Source organism: Squalius cephalus (genome assembly GCF_949319135.1).
Source record: "Squalius cephalus genome assembly, chromosome: 10".
In the NCBI taxonomy this organism is placed as follows: Eukaryota; Metazoa; Chordata; class Actinopteri; order Cypriniformes; family Leuciscidae; genus Squalius; species Squalius cephalus.
In genome coordinates, this window is record NC_137131.1 from 13,618,750 (window position 1) to 13,641,620 (window position 22,871).

Sequence of the window (22,871 nt, forward strand, 5' to 3'; positions counted from 1 at the left end):
GCGTGAACTCGACAATCGATTACTATGGACTTTGACCGAAAACAGGATGTAAATACAGGTATGAGCGCTGGCTGAATAAACATCATTTTTATTCATATCTTTCACATCTACTGCAGTCAGATTCACCGCGTGTTCACTCTGAAGGAATCACTCACATGACCTGTGCACTTGTAATGACACATCAAGTATGTTAAGAGGCTAAAAGCAGGTTTAAAACTTGCCCCATTGAAGTCAACAGGGTGCAAATTTTAAAAAGAGGATAACACCGTGTAGGCAACACCGATTTTTGCCGTTGTTCTCTGTATTGACAGCACTCCAAATGTACAAAAAAATGAGCTCAATGTTAAAATTGACCGGAGTTCTCCTTTAACGTGGGTCCTAAAGCTCTTGCCTGATAATAACCCTTCTTTTTCCAATCATATTCCTCTGACCTTTTTTCTTTTGTAATGTCTCTCAGCCATCTCTCTATCTAGTCTTTCTTCAAATCTCCCTCTTGCTCACTCTCTCCTCTCTCATCATGAGTGGACAGACACGCCCCCTACTGCTGATTGGCTACAAGTGTGTTGTGGTGCTCTGTCTGATTTCTCAGAAATCGCTTACTGTACTTTTGAGGACGCAGTTTAATTAAAGGCCCATTGCGTGATGCGGTTTTCTGTCCTGTGTTGATAACGAAACTGGAAGTTTGGGTGGTGCAACATGAGTCATCAATTTTTCTGGAAGAGAATGACTGTAAATTTAACATATAAATCTGTTAAAAATGAATTTAGGCAACATTTATGAGTACAATAGCATACAGATGGCCTCAAAGCTAACATATTTACATTAATGCATGTCACACATGTTCTTTAGATTACTAAAATGTTCTTCACACCAAGAAAAAAAGAAATTTTCACTGAAAGGTGAATTGTTCTTCTGTGGCATCACTGTGAAAGCCCAATTTTGGAACCTATATTTTTAAGAATGTATTGATGAGGATCTTCACAATCTCTATCTCTATCTCTTTCTTCTCTCTCGCTGACATTAGATTTTCAGTGATTTGTTAAATGCTGTTATGGAAATTGTTAATGCAGATGAGATTTTTATTATTTTGCAATGACAACTTTAATGTCCTTCAGAGGGATGAATCAGCATTATAATTATTGCACAGAACCTCCTTGAAAGTTTCCATTATGGGACACCTGACAAAAGAAAAATGAGTTGACAATGTTCTCCTGTGGCTGTTTCTAGATGGCTTGGTTTCATATAATTCTCCACTTGGCCAGCAGATGACTCTCAATGGACAGTATATTTATCTCAATGACTCTGTGTATGATGGAGCCATGAGTTACAGGTCAGTACACTTTTCACAAGCTTGAGAATAAATGAGGAAGATACTGGATACTCCTATACACATTATCCTTTAGAGAAGTTTGAGTGTAACGTATAGTAAAATTACTTTAGCTTTGACATGGAGATTTAACATACAATATATGATGTAAGAAAGTTAAACCTACGACTAAATGACAATATATCTCCGCTGATGACTAATTCAGTATCAGTATGGTTTGAACTGACCGGTTTACCTGATGCCTGGAAAATTTGATCCCGAATGAATCAGTTACACAATTCAGGCTAACTACAGCTGGCCTGTTATTGCTTGGTTGCTATGACGACAACAAGGCGCCAGGCCCAGGACCGGAGAGAGTCACAGTGGTTTCACAACGTTCACGGGAGAAATTGACTCATTGCTCCCTGAACAATACCTTCCATGACACAGTGCAAAGTCTGTTTACCTTCTTGTGTGCGTATGACAGAGCTGGCAGAAAACCGCAAAGCAGAAATCCAAAATTAAACTATCACAAGAGCGACAAGTGTCATTGCTGGGAAAAATGAAGATAAAGGCTCATATAATGCCGCCATCTAGTGGTGAAATTATATAAACAGAGCATAAAATACTGAAATATGCCAACATCCATCACACAATTTTAGTCAGGCCAATAAAAGCAATCTGTAAGAGACCTGCTAATAATGAGTAATCTGTCATTATTATTTTTTTATAATTATTCATTTATTTTATTTTAAAATGTAATTTATTCCTGCGATGGAAAAGCAGAATTTATTTGAAACCAATATTTTTTGTGTGTAAATTGTAAAGTGAATGTGAAAGTCTTCACTGTAAATTTTGATCAATTTAATGCATCCCTGTTGAATAAAAAAAGTAATATTTTTGAATGACTTACTGACCTCAAACTTTTGAGCAGTAGTATTATATATATATCGGTGTTGCTGTCGCTGTTTGGATTTAAATAGGCAAATGCTTAAGAGTCTGTGATTGGATTATTATTGCAGTGATATTGTGTTTATAGCATGTTAACAGTTCTTCTAACCCTAAGTGATGTAGTTTGTAGCTTTTCATTTCTTAAACAGCCATGTAGGAAGACACACCATGGCCATATTCATCAGGCTCAAATAGTGAAAGAATGGTTGGGAGGGAGCATAAAGAAAAATTTTCACACATGAATTGGCACCTCTGAGTCCAGTCTTAAATTCATTAAAAGTCTTTGGGATGTGCTGGAATAGACTTCACAGAGTGCTTGACTCTTGCATCGTCAGTACAAGATCTGACAAAAAATTGATGCACCTCTTGATGGAAATAACATCACGATATTTATATATACACACAAAAACATACACTCTCTGTTTATTCTCCCCTGTAGTATGACAGAAGGACTTGGACAACTGACGGATGGCATGTGTGGTCTCGATGACTTCACACACAGTCACGTGTACAACGTATGGCCTGGTTATGACTATGTCGGCTGGACCAACGAGAGCTTTCCCAATGGTTATGTTGAGATCATGTTTGAGTTTGACCGCACCCGCAACTTCACCACCATGAAGGTATAAAGTCTATCATGTACACCGCTAATTCTTTCCTCTTCTGCCATATGAACTTACTAGGAAAGCAAGCATAGAGGGTGTTATTAAAGGTGCAATCTATGTAATTGCTGAAACTGAACTATAATTAAGCTTATTGTAAAGATTAAAGGTTTAAATGACCCAACTCTTCCTAAATTACACCCATAATAATGCTTTTGTATTCATTCTCTCTCCCTTTTAATCCCAATTGATTCAGGTGCACTGTAACAACATGTTCTCCCAAAGGGTGAAGACCTTTCAGAAGGTGGTGTGTTATTTCCGCTCAGAGTCAGACTGGGAGGCCACACCTATATCATTCAGCCCTGTGATGGATGATGTCAATCCCAGTGCCCGCTTCGTCACCGTCTCACTCTACAATCACATGGCCAGTGCTATTAAGTGCCAGTACTACTTTTCTGACATCTGGATGATGTTCAGTGAAATCACCTTCCAGTCAGGTTAGTAAATGACCATGCAAAGACATCGACCGTAATTTCGTAATGGCGCAGGCATTGGGTAAATGACTGTTTTAACTCCCTGATTTCAGATACAGCCATGTACAACACAACTCTGGCTCCCCCGAAGCCCGGTACTCCCACCAGTAATCAACCAGGTCAGATTTCCCAGTCGTGTTGAGTCATATGTTGAGAACCAGTAGTTTCTATCAGGGACATGCACAGACATTTTGAGGGACAGTGGCCCAAACCAAAAAAAGGCACTGAGGGAAGATTTCTTGTTCAAAATTATGTTTACCTGGTGATTTGGGGGTTCATCCAGTCAAGAGTGGCTCCTCAGCTGATGAGGGTAGTGGGACAGTGGCTCTAGCCACCGGGCCTCCCTCCTGTGCACGTCCCTGAGTTCTGTGCCATTTGGATGAACTTCATTCATCTTTTCATCAATAATAATATGTTTAATTTATATAGCACCATTCCATAGCTCAAGGACACTTTGCAGGTTATTTTTCTCTTTTCCTCTTTCTTAGACGATGACCCCACCCACAAACTAGATGACAGCAACACCCGGATCCTGATTGGCTGCTTGGTCGCCATCATCTTCATCTTAGTGGCCATTATTGTTATCATACTATGGAGACAAGTGTGGCAAAAGATGCTTGAGAAGGTGAGATGGAATTAAATAAATGTAATATTTAAACCATGTAGATTATTTTATGTATTTGTGACAGGCAGAAGTTTACATAGCTTTAAAATGTGATTAAATAGACTTCTATGACCTACACTACCTTTTAAAAGTTTGGAGTCATTGAATGAACACACACAATATTTATTTTTCAGATAAATGCAGTTTAAATGCTGATTTTAAGCTTTCTATTCATCAAAAGAATCCAGAAAAAAGAACCACAGTTTTCACAAAAATCATCATTGGTTATACAAAAAATAAAATTCTTTAGCACAAATCAGCATATTTCAATGATTTCTGAAGGATCGTGTGACACCGAATGGCTGCTTAAAATTTAGCTTTGTACATTTTTTAATATATTAAAATAGAAAAGAGATATATATATATAGAAATTAGTATTAGTATATAGTAAAATATTTCACAATATTATTGCTTTACTGTATTTTTGATCAAATAAATGCAGCCTTGGTGAGCAAAAGACACTTCTTTCAAAAGGACCTTTAAAAAAACTTTTGAGCAATAGTGTGTGTCCAATCATGTCTAATTATGTGTACAAGTCTGATTTTAAATTATGTCTTTGTCTCAGAATATTCCCACATGAACTTCTTGCATGAAAAACTTCCATTCTGCACCAGACCTTAATGTAATAAACAAGGATGATGATTATGACAAACTGTTATTGTAGTCTGACTGCATGGCCTCTGAAACAGAGTGATGCTATTTTCTAGAGTTTATATGAATGAAAAAAAGGCATGCGTAAGTGGATTGTGAATATGATTTCATAGATGCATAATGCATCAAACTACTAGTAAATATTTTAGACTTTTTTTTTAGCATTCTTCACTAAACATCCTTCATTCCAGGTGTCTCGGAGGATGCTGGACGATGAACTAACTGCTAGTCTGTCAATACAGAGTGAGACCTTCACCTATAACAACAACAACAACAACAGCCCCTCTTCAGTGTCCAGCGAGCAGGAGTCCAACTCCACCTATGAGCGCATCTTCCCTCTGGGACCCGACTACCAAGAGCCCTCCCGTCTGGTCCGCAAACTGCCGGAGTTTTCCCAAACATCCGAGGATACCGGTGAGTTCCAGAAGCAAAAATGTTAATATATAAGGAGGGCAATAGCATATATACATATACAGTATGTTTGTATTTTTCTGCAGCATCAACAAGTACAGCTTCCAAGTCTGCTCCAGTGAGTGTGCAAGAGGGTGTCCCACATTATGCTGAGGCAGACATAGTCAACCTGCAGGGTGTGACTGGGGGAAACACCTACGCTGTGCCCGCCCTCACCATGGACCTGCTGTCAGGGAAGGATGTCGCTGTGGAGGAATTTCCTCGGAAACTGCTTACCTTTAAAGAAAAGCTGGGAGAAGGGCAGTTTGGAGAGGTCAGTTCTGTATATTTTCGAAAGAATGTTAATTTTTTAGATTGTATAGCTCTGTTTATGAAAGAATTTCCTGTTCAATGCTTTATAATGTGTTTTATGGTACATTACTGTTCAAATGTTTTTAAATGTAATGAATTCCTGTGATGGCAAAGCTGAATTTTCAGCAGTCTTCTGTGTCACATGATCCTTCATAATTCATTCTAATATGCTGATTTGGTGATCAAGGTTTTCAGGATTCTTTGATAAATAGAAAGTATTTAAAGTATTCTATTTTAGAATAGAAATATTCCATAACATTAATGTCTTTTTTTTTAAATCATACAAAATTGCAAAATCATTAAATGATATCTGAATATAATAAATGGATGTTTTTGCTGTTGTGTTTCCAGGTGCATTTGTGTGAAGCAGAAGGCATGCAAGATTTCATGGATGAGGACTTCTCCTTCGATGTCATTGAAAACCAAACAGTGCTTGTAGCTGTTAAGATGCTTCGAGCGGATGCCAATAAAAACGCTAGGTTTGCATGCCCAAATGTCACAATCGTGACTCCAATAAATTAAAGCAAAACACTGACACTACATCCTAATCAACATCAAATGCATGCAAAAACCAAAATACAAAAGCCGTAACAGTGCTTACACAAACTTTAATATTATGAGCAAAATGTAAAAGAAATACTACACACAAAAATGACAATTCTGTCGTTGTTTCACATCCATGTGCTGTTATTAGTTTTATGACAGAAAATATTTATTGTTTTTGTTCCACAGGTGAAAAAAATTATTTAATTTTAATTTTCATTGATCTCCATCTGTAACATCTAAAATAAACGCACACCTGCCAAATAGCCATAGCTCTTTTTCCCAATACCTTACAGGAATGATTTCTTGAAGGAGATAAAGATCATGTCACGATTGAAAGACCCCAACATCATCAGGCTGCTGGCAGTGTGTATGAGCTCTGACCCTCTGTGTATGATCACCGAATACATGGAGAACGGAGACCTTAATCAGTTCCTGTCTCGCCATGAGCCTGAAGGCATGATCGCTCTCCTCAGCAACGCTCCAACAGTCAGGTTGATACCAAATCTTTTTCAACATTTAAGTATAGAAATGGCAATTGGAAGTGCAATTATAGTGGTGGACTGGGACTTTAAAATCCCAATGAAAAATTAACACATTATTACAAAGGAAGTGTACGGAATTGAGTCAACAAGCGACTTTTCATTGCTAAATTTTATTTTAAGGAGTGATCTTAACCAGGTTTGACTCATATTCTATGTTTTTTACTGTCTCAGCTACAGTAACCTGCACCACATGACCACACAGATCGCTTCAGGCATGAAGTATCTATCTTCACTAAACTTTGTCCATCGGGACTTGGCCACCCGCAACTGCCTTGTAGGGAAGAACTACACCATCAAGATTGCAGACTTCGGAATGAGTAGGAACCTGTATAGTGGAGACTACTACCGTATCCAGGGAAGAGCGGTGCTGCCCATCCGCTGGATGTCCTGGGAGAGCATTCTTCTGGTCAGACACACATACACACACACATAAACTTGACAAAGGAAATAAGTGTTGTATTTTCTGGCTGCAAATACATTTCTAGTGACTTATTTTTCATACATGCTGTAGGTTAAAACAGATTCTGTGTCTATAAAAGTCTGACACGGGATGATTTGTGTCCTTTACAGGGGAAATTCACCACATCCAGTGATGTGTGGGCTTTTGGCGTGACACTTTGGGAGATGCTTACCTTCTGCAAAGAGCAGCCCTACTCACAGCTTTCAGATGAGCAGGTCATTGAAAACACAGGGGAGTTCTTTCGGGATCAGAGGAGACAGGTAAAAGAATGCTTAAAGTGATAGTTCACCCAAAAATGAAAATTCTGACATCATTTACTCATCTTCATGGTGTTCCAAATAGGCCTGCCACATTTTTGATTAATCCTCTGATCGTGTGTGGGTTTTTTTTTTCACATTTTGCCAAATAATATTGAAAAAACTGTTGTAAAGTACATAAAGATAGTCAAAGGATTTCCTTCATATGGAATGAAGGTTTGTGTGTTTAATCAGAATGCATTATATTATATGACAGTCAGCATTGGTGGTTGCAGCAAACATGAGTTGAGGCAGGATCTAGATGCAGCAGTTAACTTTAATTAACAATAAATCGAGGAGACTGGAGGAGTGGGGAAGGACTAGGGAGGAGTTCCGAGGCAGGTGGGGTCACTGGAACGAGGATTGATAATGGGAGGATGTGGGCTAGGGAGGCTACGGCTGAGTGGTAATGTCCTTTAACAATAAACAAAAAATAACAAACACACTTGAACACAGGAGCACACAGGAGAAACAGAACCACACTTTACAGCGACGAGAATGGACAAAGAATAACTCAAACAGAGGACTACAGTATATATACAGACAAGTTGACTGAGGGAGAAAACAAGAGAGAGGTGGGGCTAATCAATCAAACAATGGGTAACTATGACAACAAATAAGAAGCGGGAACAGGAAACAAAGGCACAAGGAAAACAAGAAAGTACAAACATAAACCTAATAATTATATTATATTATACAAATATACATTTTCATAGCATTCAAGTAAACACATGGGCCTATTTTATTAAAATTTGTATTATTATGGACGATTCCAAGTAAAACAATAATGTAGGATTACACTGTAAGTGACATGAACAAAACTTAAGAATTAAATTTTTAATTTCAATTATCTGTATGACAATTAATCATCACAACAAAATTCATGATAGTGACAGGCCTAGTTCCATACTCATAAGAATTTGGTTTAAACAAGTAATATGATATTTTTAATGCCCAAGACTAACCCCAACAAGACACCCCCTTATTTTTTACTCCTATACTAAATACTATTTAATAAATATTTACATACTAAACTATGTTTGCATACAAAAGCAAACATTCAACATATTATTATGCATAGCTGAAAAATGACCATGCTCATCAAGTGGAGCGGCTAAGTGCTTATGTTTGGCAGAATCGTTCAGTTTATGATACAAGCGTGAAAATTGGCATGAGCAGTCTCCATGGGTCACTTGACAAGAAAATTGTCCGAGCCACTTGAAATTTCAAGATGGCGGCAATTTTTCAAGATGGCCGACACCTTAGTGGAGCAGTTAAGTGATATAGTGGTTTATTTGGTGATACAAGCATGAAAATTGACATGAGCAGTCTCTGTGGGTCACTTGACAATAAGCCACCTACAGCTACTTGAAATTTCAAGATGGCGGCCATTTTTCAAGATGGCCACCACCTTAGTGGAGCAATTAGGCTTAAGAAATCATTTAGTTGGTGATACAAGCATGAAAATTGCCATGAACCTAATTGCTCCACTAAGGTGGTGGCCATCTTGAAAAATGGCCGCCATCTTGAAATTTCAAGTAGCTGTGGGTGGCTTATTGTCTAGTGACCATCAGAGACTGCTCATGCCAATTTTCATGTTTGTATCACCAAACAAACCACTATTTCACTTAACTGCTCCACTAAGGTGTCGGCCATCTTGAAAAATGAAAAATCTTGAAATTTCAAGTGGCTCGGACAATTTTCTTGTCAAGTGACCCATGGAGACTGCTCATGCCAATTTTCACGCTTGTATCATAAACTGAGCGATTATATCACTTAGCCGCTCCACTAATCTATGTTACACAGTTTTTAAAAACATTGATGGATAATTCATTCCCCTCGTTTCATATGGATTTATGGTTTTACGATGCCTGAGTTTTGGTTAACTAGACCTTTCAGTGAAGGAACAGAAACCTCTCATGTTTCATTAAAAATATCTTCATTTGTATTTTGAAGACTAACTAAAGTCTCATGGGTTTAGAAGGAAAGGACATGAGGATGAGTAAATGATTACAGAATTTTTATTTTTGGGTGAACTAACCCTTTAATTGCTAGTATGGAGAGGTGTATGAGATTAAACTCATCCTATTAATCTAAACCACGTCTAATAGTTCGGAGTATTTTCTTATCCTCAGATATACCTGCCCCAGCCGCCAATGTGTCCGGACCCCGTCTACAAGCTCATGTTGAGCTGCTGGCACAGGAACACCAAAGAGCGTCCATCTTTCCAGGAGATTCATCACACACTACTGGAGTGCAAGCCGTAGTGTCCACTTACGTGCCAACCTTGGCACTCCCAGAGACATTTCAGTTCGCCCACAGGACTCCAGTCAACTACACACAGCAACACGCACTTAAACATTCCCATGTATAGGAAGTTCGATCAGAATCTATCATTTTTTTCTCTAGCTATTTTCACTGTGAGTGTGCAAAGGCAAACTGATATATATGTATATATATAGTATGATTGAACTATACGCCCCCTAACTAAGTGCCTGCGGTTGGCATACAATACCTGGGCAGCACTAGGCTAAAGAAAATGTAGCAATGAATTTCGGCACCTTTAACACAGAAGAATTGGATTTTACACACTGTGTATTTTCTTCAAATAACTTTATTCTAACTGAAATATCTACAAAATATCTTTTTTCTGAATAGAAAGAGACATTAAAACATGGTATTGGCTACTAATGGGCCTTTTATTATTTCCAATTTAATGTTGTTTTCAGTATTTTGAGGCCGAAGACAGCTTGAATGTAAATAAGAATCATTAATTGACATTCAGATTCACCTTTGGTTTTTATCTTGATGTCACTTGACGTTTGTGTACATGTTCATCTCATTTATTGAAAATGCTAAAGTATTTCGTTATTTTGCATATTTTATTTTTTTTTCTCTGTAGTAAACTGCAAAGACCACTTCCAACCAAGTGGAGTAACAGAAAGTTTATCTGGTTGCCACAGAATTTAAAATTCAACATCAGAAAAAATTCAATTAAAATTGTAAATGTAAAATGTATAGTTATCCTGCAATTACCTATATATGTGTTAATATTTAAGTGTACTGCTTTACAGAAGTGTTTTGCTTGTTATGGTGAAAATGGTGATTATTTAAGTCCATTTCATTATTTTTCTTTGCTCAAAACAACTTTTGCATCAAGAAACCGAAATGGCAGCATAATGAGCTATAAATAGCCATAATCCTTTTACAAAAATCTGTTACAATATTTGCATGAAGTTGGATGAAATCCGATATAGTAAAATGACTTAATAGTAATTGTACATTTTTTCATTATATTTTTCCTGTGTGTTCATCTATTCTCAAAGTAGGCCCGAATGGGGCTGTAAGTACATTTATTATCAGTTTTGTTGATCAAAGATGAAAATAAGCTTATTTTAAAGCTGTTTGTCTTTCGTTTATTTTAGAGTATATTCTAGGTGGTGCTGAATTGCTAAACTGTTGGATAAATACTGGATTTGTATTGAACAGATGCACTATGATGGTTTACAGTAAGTTGTGATGTGTTTTCGCATGTGAAAAGTGCTGCAAATGGGACACTCAGAAATCTGCTTTGTAATTAACTTGTATACTTGTAAATCATTTTTGTATGGTCATTGTATATGACTATAATATTGAACATGTGTGCACCTTTTGGGGTCAGTTGAGATATCTGCCATTCTATAAGTGTTTTGGTTGTGGATTTGAAAGTCTCTATCTACGTGTATAGATTAATTTTAACATTCTTGACATGACTGATGAAGTTGCATTATAGATATGCTTTAATTCTAATTCTGCACTGTTTAAATGTTTTCTCAGCTGGTTTTCTCAGCAAGTCTATTAAAGTTTCTTCCTTCATACTATAAACACAAAACAGTAGGCTATAGTCCTGTCTGAGACTGAGTTTGTTTAAAAAAGCCTGAAAATATTCAACATTCCACTTCATAAAACATTTTTCTAAAACATCATCTTTGTGAGGAGAGGAAAAACTTTTTGATATATATTCTCTACATTGACAATATCTTATCACAATGAAGGGGAAACTGGATTATTTTTTATCAATATGAAAAATATACTGCATTTTCTTTCTTTAATCGTTTGATGCTCTATTCGTATCCCAAAGTTTAAGTGCTGTATTCTTTTAATAGCAGTCTTTTTTTTCCCCACTAATAACCTTTTGTACATGTAGGCCTATGTGTTAGAAATTTGTACATAAGATATAATAAATTGATGAATCTCTAAACATGTTGTCTAGATATTTTAGAATTATAAAAACAGATTTCATACTTTCACAGTAATAAAATGTGTATTTGTATGTAAATTTGACGTTTGTGTGCAGCTTATTCATTTTGACGTTGTCTGTAGGCTACTCGTTATTTGCTTTTTAAACGTTCATATTTTTTCATAGAGTTTCTAATAATAATGCTCTGCTGCTATCACATTATTTAGTTTTCCGACGATTGGTTAGCCTGGTCTGACAGTAGCTAAGTCTTGATTGGTCAGAGTAGATGTCACGTCACAGAAAGGAAACAGCTGATTGGCCGATAGAAGTGTGACCTCCAATCACACCATGGCGGCTGTGCAAACTCCATCCTTACACTCACACACCGGCGAAATACCACATTAGAAACTGTTGCGAAGGGAAAGTACAATATCACAGTAGCATATCATATATTGTATGAATGTATAGATAGGATGAAGAAAGTAGTGTTGGTAACCGGTGCGAACAGGTAACGAAACTGTGTGTATTTAATTGTTTTCTTTATAGTTTCACATCACTGTTATAACTTATAACTGTTAGACATCAGTTTTAAACTTCATTCTGTTGTCATTATAGTGATGGAAACCTTAGGTTATTTTTCAATTATCTTTCTGTTTTAAATAACCAAAAGACATCTTTGAAAGAAATACATTAGAATTAATTGCATTATTCTGTATGTGTTCTCATTATAGCCAGTAGTTGACATGTTGCACAATGCATCTCTTTACTCTGTAAGCTAATGTTCACTGCATATAACCCTGTTTGCTGTCATGTGTTCAGTGGTATTGGCCTTGCCCTGTGTGAGCGGCTACTAAGCCAGGATGCCCAGCTGCAGCTCTGTCTGGCCTGTAGGAACATGCAGAGAGCTGAAGCTGCCCGACAGGCTCTTCTAGTGTCTCACCCTCAAGCTCAAGTTTCTCTGCTGCACTTAGATGTGGGCAACATGAGCTCAGTGCTCAGGGCTGCTGAGGAGTTCAAGCAAAAGTAAGACATCCCAGTCCCTGTTTACCAAAATACACTATCATTTTTATGGACTTCATGCTGCTTATACTGAATTCTTTTAGTTTAAACATATAGTGACCAAGCTCTAAAAAGCATCATAAAAGACTCATCTGCTTTATTCCAAGTCTTTTGAAGATATTGTATAGTTTTGTGTGAGGAACAGACTGAAGTTTTAGTCTATCACACACACACAAAAAAATCCTGCCCTCTTAAATCTCATTTGCGCATATTCAAATTTAGTGCACCACAGTCGGAAAGCACGAATCGAGCTTATTATGTTATGAAAACGTTATTTCTGAATGTTCAAAATGTCCAGTATTTTAAAGGCAGGGTTGGTGATTTGTTCCAGAAAAATTTTTTGTTATGCTAGTTGAAAGTCTCTTCACATCCTGATAGCAATCACTGCATTAAAGGAATAGTTCACTTTAAAATGAAAATTCTGTCATCATATACTCACCTTCATGTTGTTTCAAACCTGTATGAATTTCTTTCTTCTGCTGAACAGAAAGGAAGATATTTAGAAGAATGTCAGTAACCAGACAGTTTCTGGGTCCCATTGACTTCCATAGTAGGAAAAAAAATATACTATGGAAGTCAATGGGACCCAGAAACTGTCTGGTTACTGACATTCTTCTAAATATCGTCCTTTGTGTTCAGCAGAAGAAAGAAATTCATACAGGTTTGAAACAACATGAGGGTGAGTATATGATGACAGAATTTTCATTTTAAAGTGAACTATTCCTTTAAGTGGTCTAAATGTATTTATATGTTTATGGTCTGTGGAAGGCATTTGACCATAAAATGTTCTTCCAATCATTGCAATCAATTCCAATCATAGTCCGAATGTCCTAGCAGTCAGCGTATGTATTTCCATACCTCCGCACACCCTGCTCACGCAGACATCACACGTCATCAGTGTGTTTTAATGCTATATGAGTTTCATAATATGAGCAACCAAAACAGCAGCCATAGTTCCTCCTGAACCAAAACAACAAGCTAATGCTGCATTCACACCATAACTACTGTAATTTGGAAGATATGGAAACCCGTGACATTATACTCGGAGCGGTTAGTGACTCGAATTTATGCGTTTCTATGACAACGTTATTAACGACGAAATGAATCTGCAGCAGTCAAGTGGTACAGGTCAGAGCTCTTTAAGTTGTTTAATGTTCATTATTACTGTAATGTTATGTGCTTTGAAACATGATGTACTTTAACACTGTCTTTCGTGATGATTTTGTTTGGTCCTTGCTGTACACGTTCATGTGATTTGAAGGAGGCGTGGCTTTGTAGAGCACTCTTAAGGGAGGGTGGGATCTTATGCTTTCAAAGCTAGCTCGCTAATGCTAGCCTCTCTGAAAATTACCTATCCTACCTTTAAATGTTGTAACTTTTTTTTTCTTGATTATGTGAATGTTAGAGAAAACATTAGGGGAATGTTTTGTCTATTTTATAATTTTGCAAGTATTATGGGAAAATAACTTTTAAACTATCTGAACAAAGTAGTAGATAGTAACGTTTAAAAAACTTTTGACTAACATCTAACTGTTTCATGTTTTGAAAAATGTTCCATGAATGATGTACAAATAAAAAATGTTTTGCTAATGCAGAGGTCTTCAGCGACTGTCCTGGAGAGTTTAGCTCCAACCATTCAAACACACCTAAACCAGCTAATCGAGCTCTTCAAAATTGCTTCAAAATCAGGATTGCTTCAAAATCGCAGGCAGGTGTGCTGAAGTAGGTTGGAAATAAACTTTGCAGGGCAGTGGCGGTGCATCTGAAATCGCATACCTACTGTATGAGTAGGTACTACATTTGAATATACATAGTAACCGTTAAAAAAACATACATACTATCCTTTTGGCATACTGTTTTTGCATACTATATAGTAGAGAAGTATTCTATTTCGGATGCAGCATGGGCCTCCAGGAGCAGGGTTGAAGACCTCTGTGCCAATGTTTTGATAAACTTAATAAAGACTGATTACAAATGTTCTATTAACATTAACCTTGTTAGCCAAAGTTCTGAGATTGTTCCCTGTTGACCGGTGCAATTTGGTGTTATTATACAACTTTCAGTACTCTAGTATCCATGCCATAAACCAACAAAATAAGATGAACTTATATGTAAAGAAAAGTTTGAGTACTTTTTAAACCCCTTGGAGCCATTGCAAGAATTCACACAAAGTTAATCAGATTAGTCCATCAATACTTTCGTACTTGGTATTATATGACCAGTGAAGCACATTTGGAGCCCCCAGTTTGATAAACGTAGATTAAAACGTTATGTAATATTTTGTACTTTTTTTAACAGGTACAACAGATTGGACTATCTGTATCTCAATGCTGGAATCATGCCTAATCCCAGGGTAGATCTCAAAGCCTTTTATAAAGGCTTGTTTTCTAGGTACAGTATTTATTTCTATTTACACTACCGTTCAAAGGTTTGGGCTCAGATAGTAACTTTTTTTTAAAAGAAATTAATACTTTTATTCAACAAGGATGGATTAAATTGATCAAAAGTCAAAGTAAAGACTTTTCAAATGTTACTATTTCAAATAAATGCTGTTCTTTTGAACTTTATTAATAAAAGAAAATCCTGGATTGTTTTTTATCATGGTTTCCTCAAAAATAATAAGCAGCACAACTCTCTTTAACATTGATAATAATAAGAAATGTTACTTCTGCATAATTAGAATGATTTCTGAGGGCTCATGTGACACTGAAGACTGGAGTAATGGCTGCAGCTTTGCCATCACAGAAATAAATTACATTTTAAAATATATTCAAATAGAAAACTGTTATTATTAATAGTAATAATGTTTCACAATATAACTGTTTTACTGTATTTTTGATCAAATAAATGCAGCCTGATGTTACTGACCCCAAACTTTTGAACAGTGGTGTATAGTTTCTATACCACAGAAAATTTCTAAAATGTTTGTGCCCCAACATTAATTCCCTCACCTGTAAATATGATATTGCCATCATATTATTTACTACACTTGAAAAGAATACAATACAGCACACAAACTATGCAAATTTCTTTTATGCATGTAATTCTAGATTAACAAAAAAAGGGCTTGTAATGTAATGCATCCATCAGCCAGTGATTCAGTTATATACATTTTAAAACATTGATTGTTACGTACTTAGTACTGTGTTATATGCAGGTTATAGTATATACTTATGTCATAGACAGTGTGCTGTTGTATTATAGTATATTATGTTGACTATAGCAGAAGTCTTTGATTATAATTCATTTTATCTACCCATCAGAAATGTGGTTCACATGTTTGCCACGGCGGAGGGTATTCTGACCCAGGAAGATAAGGTCACACCCAATGGTTTGCAGGAGGTGTTTGCCACTAATCTTTTTGGTCATTTCCTTCTGGTAAGTTGACGGATAAGAACTAGCGAGTGTTTCAATGACCACACATAAAAATAAACCGAACATAATAACAAACAGAGACTATTAATGTGTTTTTTTTCACCACTAATTCTATGGGAGCATAATTTGGCTGTGGTAGAACAGTTTTTCTATCTTTTCTGTGCAACACTATCAAATCATCTGCCTCAAAAAGATCACCAAGAACAATATTTCATCCATGGGTGCCACAGCATTCATTTCACTCTTGTCAACAACCTGTTCCCTTGGCAGCTGCCCGATCAATAATTCATCCGAACGTCTCTAGTGCTGAAGTTATTTTGAGTCCTCAAATTGCAGCCCTGTACTTCCTTGTGAAGTGTTGCTGATGTTAATTGAAGAGCTCGTTCATTTGCACTGAGGCATCTGGTCATCAGCGCTGGAAGTCAGAGCAGCAGAGTTCACTCCTCATGCTTCTCTATACAGTGGAGTTATTGTGACTCCGGTGGCTCAGACATTAAAGTTGCATTAGATATGACACTCCGTGTCCTCGAAGGCTAGACAAGACATATCGATTTTCTGCTGAGACGGCACAGAGTGAGGGGGATCAATTGAGGCTTGTGTTTCTAGTCAAGTTGCCCTCTGCTTCTCTCTTACTCACACACTTCTAATCTTGTTTTGGTTATTTTAAAAATATATAAAATAGAAAAATAACAAAAATATATAAACAAAATATACAGTACCAATCAAAAGTTTGGGTCTAAGATTTTTTAAATACTTTTATTTAGAAAGGAGGATGCATTAAATTCATCAAAAGTGACAGTACATTTGTAATTTTTTTAAAGAATTCGATTTCAAATAAATTGAACTTTCTAATGAACATTTATCATTTTTATTTATAACCATGTTTCATTTGTCAGCCATTTTGTTCTCAGGGTGTTCTTCACTGTGTTGTTTAAGACAAAGTGTGTGGCGTAATTATAATTTTTTTGAGTGTCCTGACATGTCAACTTTTGGCTCGCCTAATGGTGATAGTTTGGGGCAGCATTACCAGTATGGTCATACAATGGAAGACAAAAACAATTAGTGTTTTTGTAATTCTGTTTAGTATGCAGAAATTAAGCAGTACATTCCCTGATCCAACTGTATTTTTTGCTCCTGTGACAGGTGAGGGAACTGGAGCCCTTATTGTGTCAGACGGACCACAATTCTCTAATGATCTGGACATCTTCCAGTAATGCCCAGCGATCAGCCTTTAGTCTAGATGACATGCAGCATCAGAAAGGCCATGAGCCCTACAGCTCCTCGAAATATGCGTCTGATCTACTCAGCTTTGCCCTAAACTGCCACTACAACAGCCGGGTAAGTTCCCAGTTCCCTGCACAACTTGAAAGCCACACTCTACAACTTCCAAACATTTGCATGACATTATATAGAGTATCGTAATATACCATAATAATTTATTATTATAATATTATTTGTGAATTATTAATTAATACTTTTGATCCATTCTCAGGGTTTGTACTCATCAGTGATCTGTCCTGGTCTGGTCATGACTAACCTCACCTATGGAATTCTACCATCATTCTTCTGGACCTTCATCATGCCAATAATGTGGCTTGTAGGTGCCCAATTTACTTTACTTCTTGTTCATCAACACAATAATTGGAATGTCACACAAATTTAACAATGTGATTATGTCCTAATGTCCTGTCCTGTCTCATCAGATAAGAATATTCACCAACACCTTTACCCTCTCGCCTTACAACGGAGCGGAGGCTTTGGTATGTACTAGCATCACCCCAAATGGTTCAGGCATCATCAAGTTTAACCTTGAATAATTATTACATTACACTCACCGGCCACTTTATTAGGTACACCTGTTCAACTGCTCTTTAATGCAAACATCTAATCAGCCAATCACATGGCAGCAACACAATGCATTTAGGCATGCAACCATGGTCAAGAGGAAGTTCAAACTGAGCATCAGAATGGGGAAGAAAGGTGATTTAAGTGACTGAATGTGGCATGTTTGTTGGTGCCATGACGGGCCTGTGTGAATATTTCAGAAACTGCTGGTCTACTGGGATTAATTTAATGCACAACCATCTCTAGGGTTTACGGAGATTGGTCCAAAAAAAGAGAAAACATCCAGTAAGTGGCAGTTCTGTGGTTGAAAATGCCTTGTTGATGTCAGAGGAGAATGGCCAGACTAGTTTGAGCTGATAGAAAGGCAACAGTTACTCATAACTCATAACCACTCGTTACAACCGAGGTTTGCAGAAGAGCATCTCTGAACTCACCACACGTCAAACATTGAAGCAGATGGTCTACAGCAGCAGAAAACCACAGCCGGTGTCACTCCTGTCAGTTAAGAACAGGAAACTGAGGCTACAATTCACAGTCTCACCCCAGTAGAAGATTGAAAAAACGTTGCCTGGTCTGATGAATCTCGATTTCTACGGCAACATTCAGATGCTTGGGTCAGGATTTGGTGTAAAAAAAACATGGGTCCATCCTGCCTTGTATCAACGGTTCAGGCTGATGGTGGTGTAATGGTGTGGAGGATATTTTCTTGCTACACTTTGGACCTCTTAGTACCAAACGAGCATTGTTTAAATACCACAGCCTACCTGAGTATTGTTGCTGACCATGTCCTTCCCTTTATTACCACATCTTCTGATGGCTACTTCCAGCAGGATACCGCTCCATGTCACAATGCTCAAATCATTTCAAACTGGTTTCTTGAACATGAAAGTCAGTTCACTTTACTCAAATGGCCTCAACAGTCACCAGATCTCAATCCAATAGAGCACTTTTGGGTGGTGGAAAGGGAGATTCCAATGATGCTATCATTTCAATATGGACTAAAATCTCTGAGGAATATTTCTAGCACCTTGCTGAATCTGTGGCACGAAGAATTAAGGCAGTTCGGAAGGCAAAAAGTGGGTCCAACCCAGTACTAGCAAGGTATACCTAATAAAGTGGCCGGTGAGTGTATGCTGCATCTTTATAGAAATGAATTAATTTACTGAAATCTTTGACTGGGAAAAAAATGTATGTTTCATAGTACATGGAATGAAAAAAAAAAAAGTGAAACCACTTTGACTAATAGTTTTTGAAGCTTAGTGTTGGAAGAATGACTTGGCCTCATAGATTTCTCCTGGTCTCAGTTTTCATCTATTGTTTTTTTTATTTCACAGTTTTGGCTGTTCATGCAGAAACCTGAGTCACTGGACCCATTGGCCAAATACCACAGTTTGACCTCTGGGCTTGGAAACAATTACACCCAACCACGCAAGGTCAGACCTGACAAGCGGGTTCCCTCACTCATCTATTTTTATGCCCATTTTAGTCCGAGAATTGTAATTCTTTTAAAATGTAGTTTTATATAGGAAATTATAGTCTACAGAGTTTAAATTCTTTGTGATTTGGTAAGTTCTGCTAAGAAATGGTTGGACTTATGTATCTCAGTTGTTGATCCTGTTCATATCAATAATTACTCATACCTACATTAATAGTAATGTTTTTTGTTTTTTTTTAGATGGACATTGATGAGACTATTTCAGAGGCCCTGTATGTGAAGTTATTGGAACTTGAGGATACAGTGCGTAAGAAACTGAGAGATGAGGATCTAGATATCAAAGCAAACATCTAAATGTAAAATATGGAGTCAAAACTCTCGCATTCTATCCATCACCTCAAAGAAATCTTTAAGGAATTCCTTAATATTTGTTTTTCATGAAGATCGAAACACTTTATATGAAATGATTGTGGTAGTCCAGCATTGTTATGAACTGTCATGTTCTTCACGTTTTTTTTAACTTATATTTACAAACAAGTACTTGCATTAATGTATTTGGCAAATATATCACTTATATCCAAAGTGACATTCAAGGTACACATTTGATCAGAACCCATGAATTTGGGGTTGCTAGCACTATGCTCTACTTTTTGAGCTACTAATTATGAATGGCTAATTATTGTGGTTTTTGTTTTTGTTTTTTTTCATTAGTTTTGTTGCAGTGTATTCCAAGGTGAATGTTTTTTTTTTTACTATTGTAAGTACTGTGAACAGTCAGCAGTCTCTGACTGACAGAAATGGGATCACAAATCTGACATGTATTTATCTATTCCATTTTTATTTTGTCACCCAAAGGGCCTTCTTCCAAAATGATTTGATTTAATAAGAGTGTACTGTATAATATAAAAGGCTAGTCTCTGTCATCTCTTTCCAGTGAATAATTGTGTATGTGTGGAACTGTGTAATTTTTTATGATTAATAAATTGCTTGGCAAAGTACTAACTGTTTAATGTGTCTTGAGATTTCAGTTTAACTTTACATTGAGAGATATAATCTCTCTTTAAACAAAAAATAGGTTCTTCTCACTCAGCCGATACACTATGTACAACATTATTTTTTCTTTGTGCACAGTCAAAGTATAAAGCAAATACAACAAAGTAAGTTGAAGTGCAGTTGTAACAACTTATTCAACTACACAGCATTAAATAAACATACATATCAGAAACTAATGATTGTAATTCGAGCTTTATTAGCATGACAAATTGTACATTGTATTGCCAAAGCATTTACATGAGCATGAAAAATAAAACTGAACAAAGTAGAACAAATTCTGTCTTGAACAAGTGTGGAAAAACAGTTGAAAAAAATACAGCGTATGTACTTTCAGTGGTGTGTGTATGTGTGTGTGTACAAGAGTTTGTGTGAATTTTGTAATTCTCCAGATGAGTTAGCAATGTATGGGGGTTGCAGGTATTGATGGGTTGCCATGGCGACGAAGATCATAGAAGCACTTCCCTGTGTTAACAAATAAACGATCATGCTATAACCAACTTAGCTTTCTGTGTTTTGCCAATAAATTTGTTTAGAGATTTCACAAACAGTTGATCACAAACAGTTAATACCACAGTACTGGCTCGTCAATCTTACCTTTGTGTTGAAGCTGGAGTTCTCTGGTACTCTGCACAGTACGCGTGCAGATGGTCAGGTAAATAACTTATGAGACTGGAGCAAATTGTTTGCTGTTTTCTATAAACTTCAAAATATGAATCCACAATATAGCACGAAGCGATGTAACTCGAGTGATCCAGACATTCGGAGCTGGTCAAATGTAGTGTGTTGGATGTGTTTCCACATCCTCAGGATCTGCGAATATTTGTTGCAGAGGGACTTGTGAAAAACTGCTCGTGTCGCACTCTGTTTCTTCAGCGAAGCCACTGAGTTTGGGGTTGCAGAATGCCCAGACCATGCCACAAAAGTACACAAAAAACGCTGACATTACCAAAAACATGAGCACATAAGACTCAATAATCGCCTCCGTCACCACATTCGGCATTCTTGTTGTGCGCGGAAGAATGGTTTCTTCAAATACATAAACAGTTATGGTGAAAAACTTAGCTGAATGTCTATGAATCACAGTCGCCTTCAGCCCAGTATACCATCTCAGCTGCTTCTGCCTTGTGACAGTGAGTTCATGCAGTGTTTTGCACTTTGCAATAAAGATTGCATAATCAATATTCTGAAAAAATAGATATATTAATAATAATTTTAATGGGACCAGAAGAAAGTCATATTTCCATTTAACACCTTTGAACGGTATGATGTGGATTTGTTTTGTCCTGTAGAGCCAATTTAAAATAAAAAATAAAAAAGTAGTATTTAATTTATCCACAAACAATGCCTAACATTTGACATGCATCACTGCCAACCCAGAAGAGATGGCCATTTACCCCGGTTTCACAGACAAAGTCCCAAACTAAAATGCATGTTTGAACTGTTTTAACTGAAAGCAACTTGCACTGGCTTATCTTAAAATATGTCAGTGCCATGTCTTGTCTCAAGATGCACATCAGTAATGTTTTTTTTTTTTTTTTTTCAGGCACGTTTATAAAAGCTACTGAAATGTCTTAAAAGAACTAAAGTTTAATCCGGCTTAATCTAATTCCTGTCTGTGAAACCATGAGTCTCAAATAATGTAGGCTATTGTGGAAATTATAGTGATTGGAAATTTTTTGTTAAAAAGAAATAGCTGATTTCTTATTTGTCTTGTTATATAAGGATAGGCTAATTAAATAGCTAAAGTAAGTAAATGTACACAATTAAAAAAAATCTCAAACTTGATTGAAAATTACGCTCTATGAAGCATTCTGCTCAAGTGAATTTTACCTTGATTTTTCTTCTTCACACAACATGTACATTGTTAATTATATAATTGTTAAAGTGGAAATTATGCCTGTTTTACATTTTCTAATGGACTTCCAGTTTGAATTTATAGTTCATCATTTACTCACCCTCATGTTGTCCAAAACATACGGAAGCCCTGAACCGCAACGTAAAAAAAAAAAAGCCTAGGCCTACATAAAAGTAATTTGAAAATAGTCAATAAATGATGAAAGCACAGAAGATGTGACCTTCATAAAAATACACCTATAGGTAAACAAATATATCACTGACCTCTTCAAACTACTTTATTCAGCCATTATTCTAGGTCTATAGCCTATCTATAAATAAACTGCCAATTCATGCTTTCCAGATAATAATTAACTTGTGACATGTAACATTTTTGTCACAAAGAAGGCTGAATGGTTGCTTTGATTGGTTACTCTATTAGTCCAAAACTATTTTGAGCTGTTTAGAAGACTTGTTCTCCGGTCATGGGGCCATGACCTGCCTCAGTGTCCCTCAGGGGCCCTTACTGTCACAAAGTTTTGACAGTAAGAAATAAAAAAAACAAATGTACAGTTGTAATTTATGTATGAAATACTCAATATAAAAACACTATATAACACAATGTTTTGGAACAACATTTATTGTGTAAAATGTATTTGTGAAACAAATTTTAATGGCATTGAAAAATGTTGCGATAGCAATCATCTATGCATTATTTATTTCTGGGGTAAATAATGAG

At 36.6% G+C, this 22,871-nt stretch overlaps 2 protein-coding genes across 3 annotated transcripts in view; both read left to right on the plus strand.

The window, feature by feature from the left end:
- ddr2a (discoidin domain receptor tyrosine kinase 2a) overlaps positions 1–11,196 on the plus strand; it is a 36,307-nt gene extending 25,111 nt beyond the window's left edge. Inside the window, exons 6-17 of one of the 2 annotated variants that reach the window (XM_079884808.1) lie at positions 1,228–1,330; positions 2,697–2,880; positions 3,116–3,356; positions 3,446–3,511; positions 3,881–4,017; positions 4,899–5,121; positions 5,205–5,431; positions 5,821–5,948; positions 6,309–6,506; positions 6,729–6,963; positions 7,128–7,277; positions 9,449–11,196. In XM_079884808.1, the coding sequence (XP_079740934.1) occupies positions 1,228–1,330; positions 2,697–2,880; positions 3,116–3,356; positions 3,446–3,511; positions 3,881–4,017; positions 4,899–5,121; positions 5,205–5,431; positions 5,821–5,948; positions 6,309–6,506; positions 6,729–6,963; positions 7,128–7,277; positions 9,449–9,580 (2,024 nt within the window). In that variant the 3' untranslated portion in view covers positions 9,581–11,196. The remainder of the gene's footprint in view (positions 1–1,227; positions 1,331–2,696; positions 2,881–3,115; positions 3,357–3,445; positions 3,512–3,880; positions 4,018–4,898; positions 5,122–5,204; positions 5,432–5,820; positions 5,949–6,308; positions 6,507–6,728; positions 6,964–7,127; positions 7,278–9,448) is intronic. The other variant, XM_079884809.1, reaches the window with a different exon arrangement.
- Positions 11,197–11,881: 685 nt separating this feature from the next.
- Positions 11,882–20,253, plus strand: hsd17b7 (hydroxysteroid (17-beta) dehydrogenase 7). Its single transcript, XM_079884171.1, has 9 exons — positions 11,882–12,040; positions 12,352–12,555; positions 14,890–14,982; positions 15,855–15,969; positions 17,110–17,304; positions 17,459–17,563; positions 17,670–17,726; positions 19,146–19,244; positions 19,487–20,253. The coding sequence occupies exons 1-9, from the start codon at positions 12,006–12,008 to the stop codon at positions 19,598–19,600; spliced, it is 1,017 nt and encodes a 338-aa protein (XP_079740297.1). The 5' UTR covers positions 11,882–12,005; the 3' UTR covers positions 19,601–20,253.
- Positions 20,254–22,871: the final 2,618 nt, after the last annotated feature.

Excerpts from the sequence above, each read along its gene's own strand:
- hsd17b7 (XM_079884171.1), top strand. The coding sequence starts at position 12,006 with ATGAAGAAAGTAGTGTTGGTAACCGGTGCGAACAG. Across the intron at positions 12,556-14,889 it reads GCTGAGGAGTTCAAGCAAAA|GTACAACAGATTGGACTATC; the intron begins GTAAGACATCCC and ends TTTTTTTAACAG. Across the intron at positions 15,970-17,109 it reads TTTTTGGTCATTTCCTTCTG|GTGAGGGAACTGGAGCCCTT; the intron begins GTAAGTTGACGG and ends CTCCTGTGACAG.